Source organism: Vulpes lagopus, chromosome 19 (assembly GCF_018345385.1).
Source record: "Vulpes lagopus strain Blue_001 chromosome 19, ASM1834538v1, whole genome shotgun sequence".
Lineage (NCBI taxonomy): Eukaryota > Metazoa > Chordata > Mammalia > Carnivora > Canidae > Vulpes > Vulpes lagopus.
In genome coordinates this window covers 47,125,464-47,145,637 of record NC_054842.1, presented here as the reverse complement: position 1 = coordinate 47,145,637, position 20,174 = coordinate 47,125,464, and the positions used below count along the sequence as shown (strand labels likewise).

At 36.2% G+C, this 20,174-nt stretch overlaps 1 protein-coding gene and 1 pseudogene across 3 annotated transcripts; one reads left to right on the top strand and one right to left on the bottom strand.

The window, feature by feature from the left end:
* Window positions 1–210: 210 nt before the first annotated feature.
* On the bottom strand, window positions 211–18,356 carry SUCNR1 (succinate receptor 1). Of its 3 annotated transcripts, none has more exons than XM_041733736.1 (3): window positions 8,000–18,356; window positions 3,930–3,995; window positions 211–3,248 (listed from the first exon to the last, which is right to left on the bottom strand). In XM_041733736.1, exons 1-3 carry the CDS (start codon window positions 8,000–8,002, stop codon window positions 2,295–2,297), a joined length of 1,023 nt encoding a protein of 340 aa, XP_041589670.1. In that variant the 5' UTR covers window positions 8,003–18,356; the 3' UTR covers window positions 211–2,294. The 3 variants fall into 3 exon arrangements, with proteins under 3 accessions (XP_041589670.1, XP_041589669.1, XP_041589671.1); XM_041733735.1 differs by lacking the exon at window positions 8,000–18,356 and adding an exon at window positions 5,730–6,838; XM_041733737.1 differs by lacking the exon at window positions 3,930–3,995.
* LOC121478614 overlaps window positions 4,818–20,174 on the top strand; it is a 28,118-nt pseudogene continuing 12,761 nt past the window's right edge.

Here is a 20,174-nt window from a genome sequence, read left to right as displayed (position 1 = left end):
ATATAATGAAATGTAGTAGCCACCTTTGGGTGGAGGGTTTAGTTTGTGACAACAGTAGGAGGAGACAATATATGGTAATGTAGGTGGGCCCAGGTTGCAAAATGCTGGGGCCAAATAGTTACACATGATTCTAGAAACAGTAAGGAACCAATTAAAAGACAAGACGTAAAAACTTAACATTACTTCCTTTGAAAACTACAAACCCAGAAAGGATTTCCATTATTTATTGTTTATGCTTCTCACAATCACCTAGTACAAAAGGTAAATGGAATAGCTCTAATAATTTTAGGGCAGATGTCTTTAGTCTATTGAGGATTAGGTTACAGGATGATAGATTTGAGCAAGAAGAGGATTAAGAAATGTGCTATGAAATTACTTAACATTTTGGTTACAAGATGTATCTGAGAGTTTATGGTCTCATAAAATATTTCGCTGTACTATTTAAAGGAGTCCGCTACTTCTTTGGGTAGGGGTGGGGAAAACTGAATGCCATATTTACAAATTAAAGCCCATGCATAAAACACAAATTACAATTAAATCATGTTTCTACGTTTGCAGAAATAAGCGAATGCTTCTTTCCTAAGGCCCTTTCGTAGCCTTTTTTGATGAGGAAATTCAGGAGATTGTGTTTTCATTTTATTATGAGGCAGTTATGAAATCACATTAAAATGTTTAAAATATTGACGATAAAGGCAAGGCATGAAAAAATATCTTAAAGCCTAATGATAAGTATGAAAATACATCCTTTGGGAGTAATATGTTTTTATAAGACCTCAGTAGCTTCAAGTATTGGAAGCATTAACTGGGAGTATTTGGGTTTTTGTAATGTCAGAATTATAACAGCACCAGAGCATCTCAGAGCAGGATGGGCAAGAGAATTTCATTTCTTTGCACTCATAATGCTTATTGTATCCTTTATGTTACAGCTAATAACTTTAAGAAAAAGAGTGTAGATATGTGGCCTTGGATGCATATTGTTGTGTATAAGTGAATTACTATGTGATACTTAATTTGACTTTAAAAAGCTAATGGAGCATCCATTTATTTTTTTCCGATATTTATTTTGTGGCATGGAGTAGTATCTGGATAATCCATATTGATACCCACATAAATATTCCCTATTTTCTACAATTTCATGAAGTGCATTGTGTTTAGTACACCAACTTCAAGGCCTTCTGTAATGTTCTGTGAAAACAAGGCTCATTCCAGATGTAAGTCACTGTCATTGAGATAAAGTTATCCAAAAGCATTTACCTTTGTTTTCTTTTGTTTTAACTTGCTTTGGGTTTTCTGAAAGGCGCTTTCTGTTCTAGAACTCTGAGATTTTTGCAGCTCTCCTTGATACCTCTCTTCTAGGATTCTGGTACAATCATTTAAACCTAAATTCCTTGAGAGACAAGCTCGAACCTGTCTCTCTCTTTGTTGAACCATCTATTTGGGTTTGGGTTCCATTTAATATGATTCTTTGCACTAAAAGCCATATAACAAAATAGGACTTATGATTACAACTTGACCCCAATTCATGACCAACCTAAAGAAATGTCATATAGGCATCCTTGAACTCAAGGCATTGGTTTCTTGCTTACTGCTACTGTTTATTTTTTTTTAATTTTTTATTTATTTATGATAGTCACAGAGAGAGATAGAGAGAGGCAGAGACACAGGCAGAGGGAGAAGCAGGCTCCATGCACCGGGAGCTTGATATGGGATTCGATCCCGGGTTTCCAGGATCGCGCCCTGGGCCAAAGGCAGGCGCCAAACCGCTGCACCACCCAGGGATCCTGCTACTGTTTACTTTAAATTTTGTTCAAGAGCACAATTTCTCACCACAAACTTTAATCATATATGCCTAATCTGTTACTCAGTTTTCACATTAATAACATCAAACAAATAAGAATAACATAGACAATGTTGCCAACACAGATATTTTTTTCTTTTTTTTACGATCCGACCAATGGTTAAACTACTTGATGCTGCATCTATCTGCTATTTCTTCTATACTGATGAGACAGTCTCATAACATGTAGGGTTTGGGACTTCCATGTTCAAAACGTTAGACAATGCCGGCCTAACTCCTTTCAGTTCTTAGGTGAAGAAACCAATACGTACTTCCCATTTTCTTCTTTTCACATAATCCAGACGCAGTGTGTCTTTCATACAAGTGTCAGGTCTGTCCCTCTCTGATTTACATCTGTGCATTGAATCCAAATGTAACTGGCCGACTGCTGCATATATAAAACAATCCGTTACAGAAGCATCTCACTTTTGATGAGTGGGAACATCCATCCAAGACCTCATCTTCTAAAGGATGTAAGGAATTTCCATTGGTACCTCAGTTTACTCATCAACATCTCCCTGAAGTGATCCCCCAGAAGGAAATAGAAGACAGGGTTGATGGTACTGTTCAGAAAGGCCAACGGCCGGGTCACGATGTAAAAGGAGTTGATGACGACCTGGGTGCATTGGTACTCCTTCCACTCCTCCAGGCGGGAAGCGATCCTCACATTCCGCATAATGTGGTAGGGAGTGAAAAGCACGGAGAAGATCACAACTGCCATGATGACTAAGGTGAGAGGCTTTTCAAGGGGCAAAGCAGTAGCAAGTTGCCTGCTCCTCTGCTTCAGGAAAAGAGCAATCTTGAAGTAAAAGAAGCACATCACCAAAAGAGGAATGAGGAATCCCAAGAAGGTTAAACACATGCTATAAATGAGGCTGTTGTGGGGGTCCCCAGAACTTGCATAATCAATACAGTTGGTGCCATTGGCAGCTAGATTAGGATTTATAAGAGGAAGTATGGGCAGTAGCTCTAAGGTTACTAAAACCCAAATAGCCAAAGAGATTAAAATAGCAAATTCCTTCCTTTGCAGAAAGTGTTCCCGGAAAGGATACTTCATGAGCAGGTATCTATCGATGCTGATAAAAGTGAGAAAGAGAATGCTGGTGTAGAGATTGGCATGAAGCACATATCGATTGCTTATACAGAGCACGTCCCCGTATATCCACTTTCCATGGGAATAACTTCTAATCAGCATGGGAAGGGTGCACAAAAAAGCCAAGTCTGAGATAGAGAGGTTGAAGAGATAAATGTTACTGCTATTCCAGTTCTTCAGACAGAAGAGGTAGCCAAAAACAACAGCAGTATTCCCAAAGACTCCCACAACAAACTCGATCCCATAAAAAATGGAAAGATAGTACTTTTCCAGGGCAGCCTCCGCTGCCAGCCAATTCAGGCAAGTTGCATTCCACGCCTAAAAAAGAAAGAGAAAAGAGAAGGTTGAAACTCTGGACTATGACTAAAGACAAAACTGCACAGAACATAATAATAATTCCTTTAAAAACCACTCTGACGTGGCCGGGTGGCTCAGTCAGTTAAGCATCTGCCTCTGGTTCAGGTCATGATCCCAGGGTCCTGGGATGGAGCCCCTCATTGGGCTCCCTGCCTCTCCCTCTGCCAGCTTGTGCTCAATCTCTCTCTTTCTCTTTCTCTGTCAAGTAAATTAATTAATTAAATATTTTTATACATTAAAAAAAGAATTTAAAAACCACTTAACACTTGAACTATAAAAGGCTGACTATATTGGGAAGGAGTGCATATACGTACATATTCATATAGGGACATGTCACTAATATATTATTTTAACAAATATTGAATACCTTTGAACTATATGGTAGGCACTGGGAATAACAGCACCGAGTCAAACAAAGTTCCTAATCTCAAACAATTTATACTATCTTGGAGAGATCCAGGACACAAATAAATGCATGTCACACATAATGGTAAAAATACATCCCAGATGGAAGGGAAAGCTCGTGCAAAGGCCTGGAGGTGGAAACACACACAAAGGACTTGACAAATAGCACAGGGGCCAAGAAATGGTGCAACGAAACAAGTGGAACATCTAATTCCTTTTTCTGTCTCTAGCACCTACCATGATCCCCGGCATAGCACCACTGTTTGACGAAGTCTGCGGAGTTAGATTTAACTGGAGCACAATCTAGGAGAGGACACAGAGATTCTTAGAACTCCAGTCTTGCTATTTTAATATATTTTATTTTGCTTCCATATTGTCAAAGACTTAGGGTTATTTTCCTAAATGTATAAAATACAATTCCAGTTTTATTTTTTTTTATTTTTTTTTCAATTCCAGTTTTAAAACATGATTTTTTTAATTTAAAATATGAGGCCTAAAATCTCAGTAATAATAAGAGGAGTGGCCACGATTTGCTGAAAGCTTGTAGCATATCTAAGCCGTCTCCTTGAAGTCAGCTGTACCTTTTCTCCAATAACAAATAAGCTACCGAGTCTTGTTGCCTGTAGTGTTTGGCTACTTCTTGAGTCCATCACTGCTGCTCCACGGCCTTCATCACCATTCTAATCCGGGCCACCATGACCTTTATCTTGGACTGTACTGTATCTTCTATGGTCTCTTCACATCCTCTCTGGCTCCCTTTCAACCTACCTTCAACCTGGGAGCCAAACAATCATGGAAACTACTACCAAGATTCAGATCATATTACTCTCCTCACCCAAAACACTTAATGACCTTTCACTCTCCAGGGAATGAGGAATTCAGGCAGGCATGATCTGGCTCCTCTAGGCCAGTGCAGCTCACTTAGCATGGCTCTACTCCTTGCCTCTGTCTTCCTGTTCTTAGACCCCACAGAGAACTTTCCCAATGCTCAGTTCACTGAATGCTCAGTTCACTACTCATATTTTCCGCCCCGTGACCTTTGCCCCATCACATACACTGCCCTTAGACTTCAGTGTAAGAGCGGGTTTCACAAGACAGACTCTGACCCATCAGTCTAAGCTCAGTTTCCCCATTTGATATTCTCAGCGTTTACGAAGTTTGTTCAAATTTCTTGAAACTTTAGGTTACTCATGTTTATCTTCCACATCCGGCACAGTGACCGCCAGATAGGAGATGGTCTGTAAATGCCTGCTGCGTGGAGATGAAGGTAAATATTTGACTGTTTGGAAAACACTTTTATAAATATTTTTTCCTCTAAGGTCAGATAAGTAGTAGTAAGTCCACCAAATTGGGCGCATTGCTTTATCTCACTATAATTCTGACACTGCACGTAATATGACTAATATTCAAAACTGGCAATTGAAGTAGGTAGCTTTGCTTAGACACATATTTGTGAAAGGCAAAATTTCATATATATCTTCAGGCTCAATTTTTTTTTAAAAAAACTGAGGTTATTTTAAAATTAGGAATTTTTATCTGAAATTAATAAGCATCAGAAAGCCTAGAATATGTAACCAAGGCATTAAGAATTTTATTCCTAGAGATGAGACACCAGATAATTTTTAATGAGTCTTTTTTCCTTTTAGTTTATCTGGATTCTCTATTTGTTTCCCCGAATCAGCCTGTATTTGGTATTATTAAAATGTGTAGAAATAAAGCAAAAAGTTTAATGGTCTTTTTCTTTTTAAAGGCTTTGTTTTAAAGATTAGTGATAATTCTTCACTATTAGTTCTAACTCTCTTCCCAGCTGCTTTCAATTCCGAGACTTCTGGAAGCACTCTCTTCCTTGCCTTCTATGTTACAGCAATATCCTTACGGTTCTCCTTCCTCTCTTCGTAGACTATTTGCCCCAACTTTAAATGTTGGAGCTCCTCAGAGCTCAGATCTGGGCAACGTCCTTATTTTGGGAAAGCTCAAAAAGCAGATGCACTCCCTCAAAGGAATATTAAGGCAAGAGAAAGTTTCCATAAGACTCACTTGTTTCATTTTGCATTTCCTCTTTTTCTAGTTCTCTTATTTTTCCGACTACTCAGTTCTTAGATGATCCATGTGACTAGCTTGTCATGCAGCAGGAGGTTTTGACTGCCATTGCAGGAAAAGACAGCCATAAAGACGTGTAACTACATGTGCCAGATTCCCAATATCTACCGCTCGGGAAAGCCAGGGGCTGTGCTAAAGCCATGGAGAAGTCTCCTGCTTCGAGGCGTCACTGGGAATGGAAATTGAGGGAGATCTTAGAGGTAGAGAATACCAGAACTGGAATAAGGACAATGAATGACCATTCACCTTTATCCTACTTCTGAGAGTGGTTGCTTTATCCATTTTTTTAAAAAAATAACTTTTAAAAATGCATGATATTCTGTAGCACTCCCTAAGAAGACACAAGTAGGCAAAAAGAAGAAATGAAAATGGTCCATAAACCAAACACTCCCACTATTTGGATATCCTCTTACAGTTTAATATTTATTTGAATTTATTTTTTTAAATGATATTATGCTCTTTATGATATTTTGTAATCTGCTTTTGGATACATTTATTTTATTCTTAAAATAATTTTCTTAAATCCTTAATATTAATAAGCTATGGTTTTTAAATGTCAATCTGTCTTATGTTTGCAGGTCAATTTAAACCTCATCAAGACCCATAATTTTCTGGGTATTAGAGTCCAAATAAGATGATGTTTGTAGTTGAATGTGTTTTTAGTGTGGGGATTACAATTCTGCAAATTGGTGAAGTAAGCTGATCCTTTAAGGGAAATTCTCAATTGAAGGAAATTCCCTCATGAAAAATTAAAACACTCTCTTCCACTTTCTAGTCATTGTATGTTCAATTTTCAGGAAATAGAAATCATGATAAATAGGTTATAGCTGTTTGGGATGAATTATTTTTAACTGTTCTTAAGCTATCAGTAATTAAAGTGAAGTCTTTTTAATTACATATGCAAATATATATCTAAACCTGTTAGAATTATTAAGTTACAAGCAATATTCAATTTACTGACAGAAGCAGATCAGTAGTATTCATTTTTAATTTGGAATAATGTTTCTTTCACTTTAGCTGAATTCAGCCTTTTAAAAACGTACAGTTTTGAAGCTTAGATTTAAAAACATATTTGATAGCTTGCTAGCTTTTCAATTGTTTCTTTTTCTTTTTTAAAAAGATTTTATTTATTTATTTATTTATTAATTTATTTATTATTTATTTATTTGTTTGTTTGTTTGTTTGTTTGAAAGAGAGAGAGCACAAGAGCAAGAGAGAGAGCAGGAGCAGGGTGGAGGGGCAGAGGGAGAGGGAGAAGCAGGCTCCCCACTGAGCAGGGAGCCAGGTGCAGGGGCTCCATCCCAGAACCCTGAGATCATGACCTGAGCTGAATGCAGATTCCTAACTGTCGGAGCCACCCAGGCCCCCCTAAATTGTTTTTTCTTACGAATATCATGATTAAACAAAGATCTTTTGTGCATTTTAACCCTGACCCGGTTCAAGACACACTTACAGTATTAATTCATTATTACATATGAGCATTTTTAAATCCATTGCTATTTTCAGTAATAAACAATTCGAATGGACAAATAGAAATGCATACTGAAAAGAGACAATCATGTAATATTGATAACTACATTTTTTATATATTCCAGAACTTACACTGTAAATCAGTACATTAAAAAGTGATAGTAAGATATCAAACTATATGTTTATGAATTAAAAAGAATAACTCACCAATTATAAAAAGTTCTGGGGGGTATGCCAGCAATAGTTTTTGCAATTCCCCATTTTGAATAATTGCAATTTTTACAAACATAATTATAATTTTTATAAACTAAATGCTAAATTTAATTTTTAGAATGCCTCTCACACAGTATTTTCTAAACATAGACTATTATATATATTCATTGTTTCATTGGATTTAGGAACTTGAAATTTTTTTAAGTAGTTATATTTAACTAAACCTGATTACTCTTTTTGTTAAATGTTACCAATATGTTGTCCCACTTAGCAAATATGATAAACCTCTGTAAAATAAATTTAGTATTTGGCAATTTAAAAAGGTATTAGATTTAGTAAAAAATAAACACAGGAGAAAAATTATGACTTCCTCTTAGTTTTGTTGTTGTTGTTGTTCTATGTGTTATGAATGATAGTTCATTTACACGTCTTAACTGTTCACAGGCACTTTTAAAAGAAACCCCTAATGGGAAGTCCAGCCTTGCTTTGTATACCTGTGTGACATGAGTTGCATTAAAACTTACCATTTCGTTGGAAGGCCCTGATCCCTTGACAGATATTCTTTGCCAGCAACTTGACACAGCTTCTAACCCAAAGCTGTGTCACTGGACATAGTGAAGTCTAATTTGCATATCATGCAGACAAGATTAATAATTCAAAAGCCCAGGAATAATTTATTCAGTCGAACTTCCAAGTACAGTTCAAGAGGAATTTCCTGTGAGGTCAAGACACAAACAAATTATGCATTTCACAAGTAGAGTTTGTAAGGACTGCTGTTGAAATCATTTCATTCACTGTCAAAACAGTGACATTCAGAGAAGCATTCGGTATTTTCATGTTGATTTGCATAGTCAAAGTTAGCATAGTTCCTATTGGATATACAATTGCTTCTGTGTTTTAGACTTTTTCTTTATTTCTCAAATTGACAATTTTTCGTGAATTCCACACTGGACATATAACTAAGCAACCGTTATCAACAATTTTGTAGGAGCTGTAAAACTGAAATTTTTAAAACAACTCTGGTTATGTGCTCTGTCAGTGTTCCAGCAAGAGGGACACTAGAGCTTCAGGTATTTCCTGTTTTATTTTCTTGATTAAAATCAAGAGACACATTAAAACACACACACACACACATCAGATGGCTGAGGATTAGGGAGGTAAAATAACCTCAATACGTGGCAATTCATACATCCCAATCAATGTTTGCCAGAGCACCTGAAAGCACATCACCACGATTTCAGACAGGAAGCACACCTGGCTTTTTCTGAGGATTATATTAGATATATTCAAGTAAACACTCAGTCTGCTTAATTTGAAGCATAGGGTTTATACTGAGGAAGTCTCTTGTCGTGTAGGCAGTAGTCATTTCATTTGAACACCATAAAGTCGAATATTGAGTTAGCAGTGACAAGCAGAAGTTCCCAGAGAAACTCTATTATTACACCCAGTTCTTCTAGCCAAGCCTTTCCCCTTCTGAGAGCCCAAAACTTAGAAACTTAAAAAAACATACCTTATATATAGAGACACACATATATATGGTTACATACTTAAAAGAGTATACACATGCATAAAATATAAATGGATTTATATAGGAAATGCATGTGTATTTATATCAAATGATGTCTCTATAATTTGTTGGGTTCTTATGATATTCTAGGTTTTGCACTAAGAACCTTTATACACTGAATGCTTACAAAAACTCTCCAAGGTTATTATTTTTTAAATATTTTCCCATTTTATGGATTCAGAAACAGAGGCTCAGAGAGATGCATTAATTTACTTTTCCAAGATCACAGAATCTGTAAGAGGGACCTGAATCTATATATTTTGATTCTAAAATAGCCTGCTCTGATTCTTGAATCAGATCTTTGAATCTAAATCTATATATTTTGATTCTTTTTTTTAAAGATTTCATTTATTTATTCATGAGAGACACACAGAGAGAGAGATAGAAGCAGAGACACAGGCAGAGGGAGAAGCAGGCTCCCACTTCAGAGTGGGACTCGATCCCGGGTCTCCAGGATCACACCCTGGGCCGAAGGCAGGCGCTAAACCGCTGAGCCACCCGGGGATCCCTATATTTTGATTCTAAAATCACTTGCTCTGATTCTTGATTGTCTACAAAATTGAATAACAATACCTTTAATGTACACGACAGATTGAATTAATGAAAACTGTTTTTCAGAATTGCAGCATTTTTCTATTTTTAAAAGGAAGAAAAAAGGGCTAAAAACATCATTTTTGTCTATGATTTTAAAAGGGCAAAAAGCAAAGAATTGGGATGACCAGTGCCAGGCTTATTAACTTAAATAAAAATTAATACAGCTTCCCTCCAAACAACCAGGGCACATGGATATATGTCACAAGTTCCTGTGCTATTTTGATGAAAAGCCAAGTTCTATTCCCTCTTTGTGGGGTGTTGTGAGTTCCCCAGAACTTCCCCTTTGGTCTCCCCACATCCTGACGTTAGACTTCTAAGATGAAAAGTGGCCTCTACTTCTCCTTTCTCCTTTTATGTGATCAGACTTGCTGCCTGGTAGCCTCACTTCCCTACTATGTCTCACTTCACTAAAGCTCCCCTTGCCTCAGGGTGATTGATTGATTTATTGATTGATTTTACAGATTTTATTTATTTATTCATGGAAGACACAGAGAGAGAGGCAGAGACACAGGCAGAGGGAGAAGCAGGCTCCATGCAGGGAGACCGATGTGGGACTTGATCGATCACGTCCTGAGCCCAAGGTAGATGCTCAACCCGTGAGCCGCCCAGGTGTCCCTCCTTGGGATCCTTTTAATGGAGAAGCTAGAGTCACTCTAGGACAGACTTAATAAAAGGTCTCCAGCACTTCTGTTCTATTCATGGTTTGAGTCTTTATTCAGGTCTGCAGGACATAACTGAGCAGTCAAGGCCGGAGTCAGGGTTATGGGCTCTGAGCAGGGCTCATGGCCTGGGCTTGTGCTACCTTTTCGCCATACGGGACCTTACGCTGTAAAGGACCACATACTGGATTTAATGCTCTACTGTCTCATTCCAACTGAAATTTTTTAATGACCTTTTCACTAGGGGCCTGTCTTTTCATTTGGCACTGGGCTGTGCAAATCGTGTAGCGCTCTTAACTGTGAGAGTCCCCATCTAGAAAATCACTTCTAGTCAGCATATAAAATTTCACCCAGGCAACGTTTTTGGTTTGGGGATTTTTGTTTTGTTAGAAACAGTGTGACCTGTTGAAACTTACTGCTGGAGGAGCAATTTAAATTTCAAAGGCAATGGAAGTTTGCCGTATAATTTACTGTCTAAGAGGTAACATACTGGTTAAGAGCAAATGCCCTGGAGGCACGCTGCCCCCTTTCAAATCTTGCTCTTTTCTTATCTGAAAATGAGGGATAATACAATTTATACATATAATAAATGATATGAGTATTTATTAATTTCTGTAAAAATGATGGTTATTCTAGAAATTTATGACAAATGAGAAGAAGACCTCTTCAAAATGATCATGTCAATCCGATACTATCAATGTTAGAATATTTGCTGCCCACGAATGTCCATTTAAAATGATGCTATTAAAAAAAATAAATAAAATAAAATGATGCTATTAAAACCGGTATGGTTAAAAAAAAAAAAAATCTAATTCTGGCCTTGCCTTTTACTCTGTGTGTTGTCTTTGAAAAGACAACGTAACTGGGTTTCCTCATTTGGAAAAGGGGAATAATAATTCCTACCCCATAAACCTCATAGTGTTCCTCACATCAAGTAAGATATTATATGAAAAATGCTATCAACCAGGAATGCAAAGGGCAGTTCATGTAAACCAGGAGCACTCAGCAGGAAATTCAAGAGGGAAAATAAAAGGGTGGAAGGACAATCAAAATACCAATTAAATCCAATGTTAATAATCAGTCTAGCATTTTCTGAGGACTCACTCTGTAACAATACTGTGTGCATTAGTTCCTTTAATATTTACTAGGATTCAATGCAATGTATACTGTTAATATCCCTAATATTCAGATGAAGAAACTGAAGAGGAACAAAGATTAAATAATTATCTATAATCACACAGCTCATAAGTGCTTGGGTTATAATTTTAAGTCTTATCTGTTTGACTCCTGACTAAGCCTCTGACTATTATTTTGTCCCTCTCATGGAAATATGAGGTCAAAACATAAAATGACTATTGTTGGATATTTTTTGACTCCTACATATGGCACTCTTGTGTGTTTTGGCCTAATAAAAGTAAGTTTAAAACTTACACTGTTTTATTATTAGCTATTAGATTTACTGGTTATCAAATTTAATTATCTACCATCTAAGTAGAATAAAACATTTTAGATAAGAAACGATAAATGTTGAAAATGAGTAAGCAAAGTGTTTACAGGAAGGTTCTACTAGTGACATCCTCGCGCACGTTTGGAAGATGCACTTCTTGCAACAGCGTAAACAAGTCTGTGTGGAAAACAAGCCGGCCTAAGGGTCACAGACATCTTCAAGGAATCACAAGCAGAGAATGAAAAGGACGATTAATTCAATTTGAGGAATTTCTCCTAAACCTGTAGGAGTGGTAACAATATTATTGCTTTACTACTAATATCACAACTCTAGAGAGATTGAAACAAATCAAGATTTTTGAGGAGGATATTTTGATGTTGCTGTATTGGGTGGACATACCCGGGGCTACATGATTATTTTCCCATCCAATTATGGTTCTACATAAGAAATTAATGAGAACAGCAAGACAGAAAACATAATAGAAGGTATATATGGATTGCCTGTAAACCCTTCCAGATTCTAGAAGCCAAACAATCTATTGACCAAAAATGCTTTACCAGTAAAGTTGTCCTTTCAAGATAGGCATGCAAGCTGAAGCAAAGCAATCTGTTTCCTCTTTACATAAAAGTTCTTGTCCCGTAAGAGTCACATTAGTAATGCAGATTTGTACAACATTGTTGCCAGTATTTTTTCTTGTATCATGCAATTTAGAAGAATGTGACATGTTTATTATTTTGGGGCATAATTCAAAGAAATTGTTTTCTGCTGATTTAAATAAAATATGTTACTTGTTAAAAGTATCTGGCGACAGCTGAAAAAGTTCTAAGTTCTTTGAACTAATAATAGTTTATTGGGAAACACAGCAAAGTCACCTTTTAATTTTCAGCTTATATTCAAATTCCAGCAGATAAATGATTTTTTACTGATAGACGGCAAACTTAATCACAGGCGTTTCCCAACAAAAATAATGTTGTCTTGTTTCTTTGATATGAAATTTAAACATTTAAACACTTGTGTGAAATATGGCAGCAATTTTCAATCTTAACAGTCACTAAGGCATAGCCTTTTTTATTAAAAGAAGAGTTTGCCTGAAATATTGAAATAATTTATCCAATTGTTAATTGGCTATTGAACTAGTCAGTCTTTTTCCAGTCACATTTATTGTATTTTGTATGAATTCACTTAATTCTTGGAATATTTTGCATTATTTATGAAACCAAAACAAAAAACAGCTAGTTCATTGTTTTAATGTACATACAAGTGCTTTCAGTTGGGTACTAATCAACCATTCCCCATCTCGCATTCCTTGTTTGCTCTAATTCATCATTTACCTTTGGAACAAGGAACAAGAAGTCAGTTTGATTGAGTCTCACTGCGCACTTTAATAATTGAGTTGAGAAGTTTTCAAAAGTCCCTAGAGTATGGGAAATATGTTCATTTAGAGAGCTAAGTGCTTTGTGAGTGCATTATAGGTTAAATTAAGGAAATTGCCTGCTCCATTAATAAAACATTTAGTGGTATAATTCTTCTGTTTTAGTATCTTTACCTCTGCAACATACTCATTGATACAACTATTAATTTTGAAGTATGTCTTATGCTTACTATACTACAAAACGAATAAAATTTGATTTCACCTTAGGCCAGTATTGTAATAGACATAATGTGATGAAGAATTTTCAGACTGTAATAGTTCTGACAATAGCAATTAAACATAAAATGTTAAGAAAATATTCCAAACACTGCTTTTTCAAAATATCTCCCACCCTGTCTGTATTCTTTGTGTCTATAAGTAGTATTTTTTTTCATGTTAACCTAACTTTAAAGCCCAACACCACTTGTGATTTAAAAGAAGAGGATACATACCTAGAGGAGCACTGAGTAATGTATAGAATTGTCAAATCATTATATTGCAAGCCTGAAACTCACATAACACTTTATGTTAATTATACTTCAATTAAAAAGCAAGTAAAAGAGTTATTATTGCTGACCAAAACTCTAGTACAGACTGTTGGATCAGGAAAATGCTTAGAAACCATTGCTTAGAGCTGCCTCACCCTGAGCACAAGGACATCAGGCTCAACGGTTAGGAAGGACATGGAGAAGGTTGACTCTGGGAACACGGAGGGATGTTCTGTGCACAACAGAGATGCCAGGATCCGTATTGAGGGAGGAAAGAGTGATATTTATCTATGGATCGATTGATCTATTCTATCTTTTGCTTCCTATTGAAAGAAGAGAAAACCACTCTTGATCCATCCCCAGATTAGTGCCCAAAGCTGTCTCTTTTATTTAACAAAAAAGAAGGAAAGAAAAAATAACAGCAAATTTGAGAAAAAGCCTCCAACCATTTGACCCACCATGATGCCTCTATCTTCAGGAGAAGGGTATAACAAATCAGGAGCTTCTCACTGCCAAAGGAACTCAAAACACAAGAGCTTATGTCAAAGACGATGAACTCCAAACAAAATCCTATTTTGTTTGTACACTGTGACCATAGTGAAATGCCCCAGCTGCATCAATTTGTTTTTGCCACTGATAAAGCCTGCAACTCTCAAACTCTAAGCAAACTTTTTGAATAATAGAGGCCCAATCTCTTTATTCTATTATTTCTTTCTCCTTCCTCAACATCTTTTAAGGACCTCTATGTATATCCATCAAGAACTGGAAATGGTGAGATGCTCATTTATATAAGCAGAGCATAGGATATAGGGAGAATAAAATATGAATTTTTCAATGATACTAGATTCTTGAATGTTAAATAACAAGCTTTGTGAGAGGAGAAAAAGCAGAGATTAAGAAAGACTTCCACAAGCAATATCTGATACTTCTCTCCTCTCCTTATTTCCATTCCTTCCTCATTAGTCAGACACTAATGTTTCATTGCCTAGCTCGTGTCCTGCCTTCATTTTACTAATGAATTCAACAAAAATGTATTGATCACCTACTATGTTCAAAGTGATACAGGAAATAAAAGGATGAATAGTTACAAAACCTAACCTCAAGGAATTAATGGCCTTCTTATATCAGATCCTTTAAGAATTCTCAATAAAGTCTAATCCCCCGTGGAACTTTTCTTGCTCACATCACATCAACTAGTCTTTAATATATGCTTGTTATTGTTTGAATTCTTAGAAGAAAAAATTTTTTTACATACTCTATTAATGATCTAGGTCTTCCATAGTCCCTGAAAAACTCTTCTTGATTGGCTAAGACAAATATTTCATATGTGATCTTGAAAATTTTACATCGTTACCCAAGCCTTGATTTTCTCACAGATGGAGCAAATTGGTGGGCTGAGTTACAAATGGCAAATAAGAGATAACAAGGGCTGCCCCTCTCCATTCTTGAGTTCATGGTAAACATTATTTATCAATCACGCTATTGCTGCTTCTGTATACAAACTTATGCCCAGAATATTTCTTAACAGAATGCTCCAGCAACTCCATACAAATTAAAGATAAACAACATTCTTGATACATTTTGGTTGAATATAGGCATTCTCATTTAACTATAATTTACTTGGTTCTGTCATGTGATAACTTCCTCTCAAAGATCTAGTACCAATTGAGAATTTGTTTTTTTTCTTTTCCATTCATTGTTTTTATTGAGGTAAAATTGGTATGTAACATTATATAAGTTTCAGGCATACAACATTATAATTTGATGTTTGTACACACTACAAAGTAAATACCACTGTAAGTCTAGTCACCATCCATCAGCACACAATTGATCTTCTTCATACATTTTGCCCATCACCACCACCTTCCCTCTGGTAACCATCCATCCATTCTCTATAGCTATGAGTTTGTTTTTGGGTTGTTTCATTTTCTCATTTGTTTCATTTTTTTTAGACCATACAACTAAGTAAAATAACATGGTTTGTCTCTCTCTGACTTTTTTTCATGTAGCATTATACTGTCAAGGTCCATCCATGTTGTCACAAATGGCTGAGCAGTATTCGATTGCATATATAGACCCTATCTTCTTTATTAATCCATTTACTGATGTGCACTTACAATATCTTGGCTATTGTAAATAATGCTGCAGCGAGCGTAGGGGGACATATAAGCCTTTTGAATTAGTGTTTTCATATTCTTTGGATAAATACCTGGCAGTTAGATGAATACCTGGTGGAATAATTGGATCATATGGCAGTTTTATTTTCCCCAAATTTTTCCTACCCTTTCATGTTTCCTTATTGTCCAGGTTTCTAGAAAACTCCTGGTTGTGAGTTTGACCACAGTTGACACATTAGCTAGATTTGTTTATTCTGGATTTAATGGTTTTATTATGTCTGAAAATTATTATAAGCTGCTTCAACTACTTTCTGAAAAATGTCAGCTTCTAAAAAATAATAAGTGAATTATTGTTTCAGTGATTATTCTTCGTATGACCTTTATACCTTCATTCAAGGTTTATAGGGTAACAGTTTCACCTTAAAGTAATCCAGACCATGTGCCAACATATAGTGCTTGAAATGTTCACAATTCATTTTTGTAATATGTAGACTTGTGACTAATGCAAGGGCCTTGTCTACCTTTGGTTGCTCCCTAAGCGTCCTTTTAAATAGCAGAAAGAATTATGTATACAGAACAGGGACAAAAAGTTTCCAAATATTATTCCCTAGAGAAATGAAATCCCAGCCTCTTAGATAATCTGTGGGAGGAGGGAATGCAGGAAAAACAATTCTAGAACTCGAGAAGAGAATGAAGAAGAAAATAAATCATAGAAATGGGGGAAAATCCTCTGAGAATCCAGGACATCAAAGACAGTGCTGACATAGAGGAATGTTTGGAAGCATAGATACATGCATGCCAAGGTCAAAGAACAGAAATTAATGGGAAGAACAAGTACTTCATCAACAATAAGCAATAAATACACTGTTGATGATAAAAATTAGCAAAATTTAAGGAATCTGATTTACCTTTCTCTTTAACTGGGTCTGTTGCATATTTATTTTAATTAAGACAGTCCGTTGCCTCCATTAACTTTATAACTATCCAGTTTTATTTACACAGATGGGAAAGATTTTGCCAGAACTGATATGTTTTTGTTAATTTTAGTTTGCATTCTATGCTTTGACAAAGTTGGAAATACTTGCCAATCATAATTTTTCAAGTTTATTTATAGGTATTCAGCAATACAGAGTTCTAAATTTGCAGGTGAAGTTTTATTATGTTTAGCTCTAGGGAAATTAAAAAATAATATGATCATATTTTTTAGAAAGAAACCTGTACTGTTAAACCGAGAAATAAAGGAAAAAGAACAAAGATTTGATTGTCCGGCATGAAAGGGGAGGTGGGAAAATGTTATTTGTGCAGATGAAAGGTTAACATGAGCCAATAGGAGTTTCCATCACAGTCAGGGCACTAAAAAGCAAGGACTATGAATATGACTATGCCTACAAATACGTTTGAATTCGTGTAAGAGTATCTGCATTTCACACTTTCTGGTTCAGTCACAGTGCAATATTTAAGAATTTTATTTAAGAGACCGTAGAGATGCATGCTTATCGTAAGGGGTAACACAGAGGGATCTCCTGCATTCTTGACTCAGTTTCCCCCCACGGCAAAAATCTTACAAAACTGTAGTACGGTCTCATAATCAGGACACTGACAGAGATAAAAAGCATTTCTAGCATCACAAGGATCGCCCATGATGCCCTCTAATACCCATTCTCACTTTCTACCCACTTCCACTTCCTTGAACCCTAGTAAGCACTACTGTGTTCTCTTTTTCTACAAGCCTGTCATTTCAAAAATGTTATGTAAGTGAAATCATGTGTAATGTAACCCTCTAGGATTGATTTTTTTTTTCTTTTTCACTCAACCTAAGTCTCTGGAGAATCATCCACGTTGTCGTGTGTATCCATCGTGCATCCCTTCTTCCTGCTGAGTAGTCGTCTATCGGATGCGTGTACTGTGGTTGGTTTAATGATTCAACTGTTGAAATAGGTCTGGGTTCTCTCCAGGTTTGAGCTACTAGGAATCAGGCTGCCATGAACATCTGTGTACAGATTTTGGTGTAAACGTTAAGTTTTCATTTCTTTAGGATGAATGCTCAGGGATAAAACTGCTGAGTTACGTAGTAGTTGCCTATTTCGTTTCTTAGGAGACTGCTAAACTGTTTTCCTCACCTAACTTTGCCATTTTCCACTTCCACTAGCACCATATGAGTGATTCAAGTTTTTCTGCATCCTCATCAGTATTTTGTGTTGCTATTCCCTATGGGGCTTCTGCTGACATTGCTGTGTTGGTGGCTCACTACCACCGGGAAGTTGGTGACAGTCCTGACCTTCCACTTGGCCTCCTCTGACCCCACTCCAGCTGGAATAGCTGTGCGGGTGGTGCCCTATTAGTGCCAGATGGGGATGAAAGTCCTGCCTCCCCAGAGGAGAGTATGCAGCCACAGGGTACCTGAAAGGACAGAAGTCTACCCTTAACAGCCTGGCAAGGGTAGGATCCTAGACTCCTCGCTCAGCCTTTCCTGCAGTGGCTGGTGGTGCACCAGTTTTCTCTCTGGTGTTTGGTTTCATTAGTGTTTTTTGCCTGAAAGGTTTCTATCCTTTCTATCCTTTTGCCTTTTTTTCTATCCCTTTGGTTAGAAAGGACAGACTTTTGGAGCTCTTTTTTTTTCTGCCTATGCTCTTTGGCATTTTTAGATTGTGCTTCTTTAGCTCTAGGTCTGGCATAAATGAGGCAAAAAAAAAAAAAACAATAAAAGGAGTTATTCTTTGGATAACCAAAGTTTCCAGCTGGTCTGCCTTCCTTTCTCCCACATTCGCTGTCTTATGTTTTTTAGTTGCATTTAACAAGGAGAGTAGGAAAAACTATATCTCTTCCATCTTCCTGGAAACGGAGGTCCTCTAACATGGTAATTTAAATTAAACAACATAAATTAATCATTTTTTCCTTTAAGATAACAGGAATAAGTCACAGTGTTGATATGTACATTCTTATATTTCCCTCTTGCAGTTATGTGTCGTGGCTGCTTCAATGTTAAAAGAAAACCGCCATGATTGGCTTCTGGAAGTGTTCTTGCACAAAATTATCTGGATAAGTGATAACTGAAATGACTTCAGTTACTTGGAAGAACTTCAAGGCTCAGATTAACTAATTTTTAGTCCCCCAATCAAGTTTTAAATCTGTCTAAAAGGTACTTCAAAAAGTTTCAGAAAGGTGCCAGCATAACACGAGAATTATTCTGGACATTAGAAAGTTCAAAGATATTAACCTGATTTTTCTTTTTCTTTTTCTTTTCAATTTTAATTACAAAGGTTATTCTTGCCAGAGGTCATCAGAAAAGAAAATAGGAAGTGAGTTAGAAAGTGAGTTTTTGAAGATAAATGCTAAGAAGAAATGAGAATAGCTGTTATATTTTACATTAAACTTTTGTATCACTAAAATAGCAGTTTCTTTCATGTAATGAAATATTTAATTTCTTCCATTGTCTATGTATCACAGAAATTTCAGAACCAAATACATGTGTATACTATAGATGTATGCCAGTTAAAATTTTTATTTTTATTTTGTTAAAATTTTAAAAAATAATTTATGCATTCTTGCCTGCAGATCAATTGTGCTCAATCTATTGTATCCAACTACCTAAGGACACGGATAGACTGTCCATGGTTGATACAATTATAATTTGATTTACTGTAATGCGACACAAGTCACAGGAAGCCAATGGCAATATAGAATGAGAATGTCTAGAGGAATATGACACAAAAAAGTCACTTCCTGGAAGATTCAGGGAATATTGTTACATAATTTGATACCTTTTATTCTGACTACCTACACATACAAGCAGATCCATACATCCATAGTCAATGGAGTGCTGAATCCCACTCAGACCAGCTCCTAAGATCCTATTGTCAAATTTTCGGCAATTTTTTGAGCTAGTTGGGGACAAGGTAGTGTTTGAACTGGACATAGGAGAAAATTTAGACCATGGAAACTGGCAAAGCATTTAAATCAGCACCATCTTCCCCTCAACACCCGCTTTTCGAAGAGATAGTTGTTAAACATTTGCCAGCACACCTCTCCATAAATCTTTACACTTGCCATTATTACTAACTAGCACTTAAATATATATTAAATAAATAGATAAATACGGCCAATGTGTATAGCTAACATTATATACATATTATTTATTATAAAATTATATACACACATATGATTATATATAAACATATACACACATAGTCCAAGATTACTTTTCCAACCAGGATGTGTTTTAAACACTGTCCTGCAGTAGAACCTGTACGAGGCCCATTAGGGAACACAAGAGTGACTTCAAGAAATCCCCCACCTTAGTTTTAGGAAAAACCCTAATTTGAAACAAGAAATAATATTGTGACATTTTCTTACCTTTGCCTCATTTTCCTCTTGGAGTCATGAAATAAATATTTCTTACAGACAGCTGATAGTTAA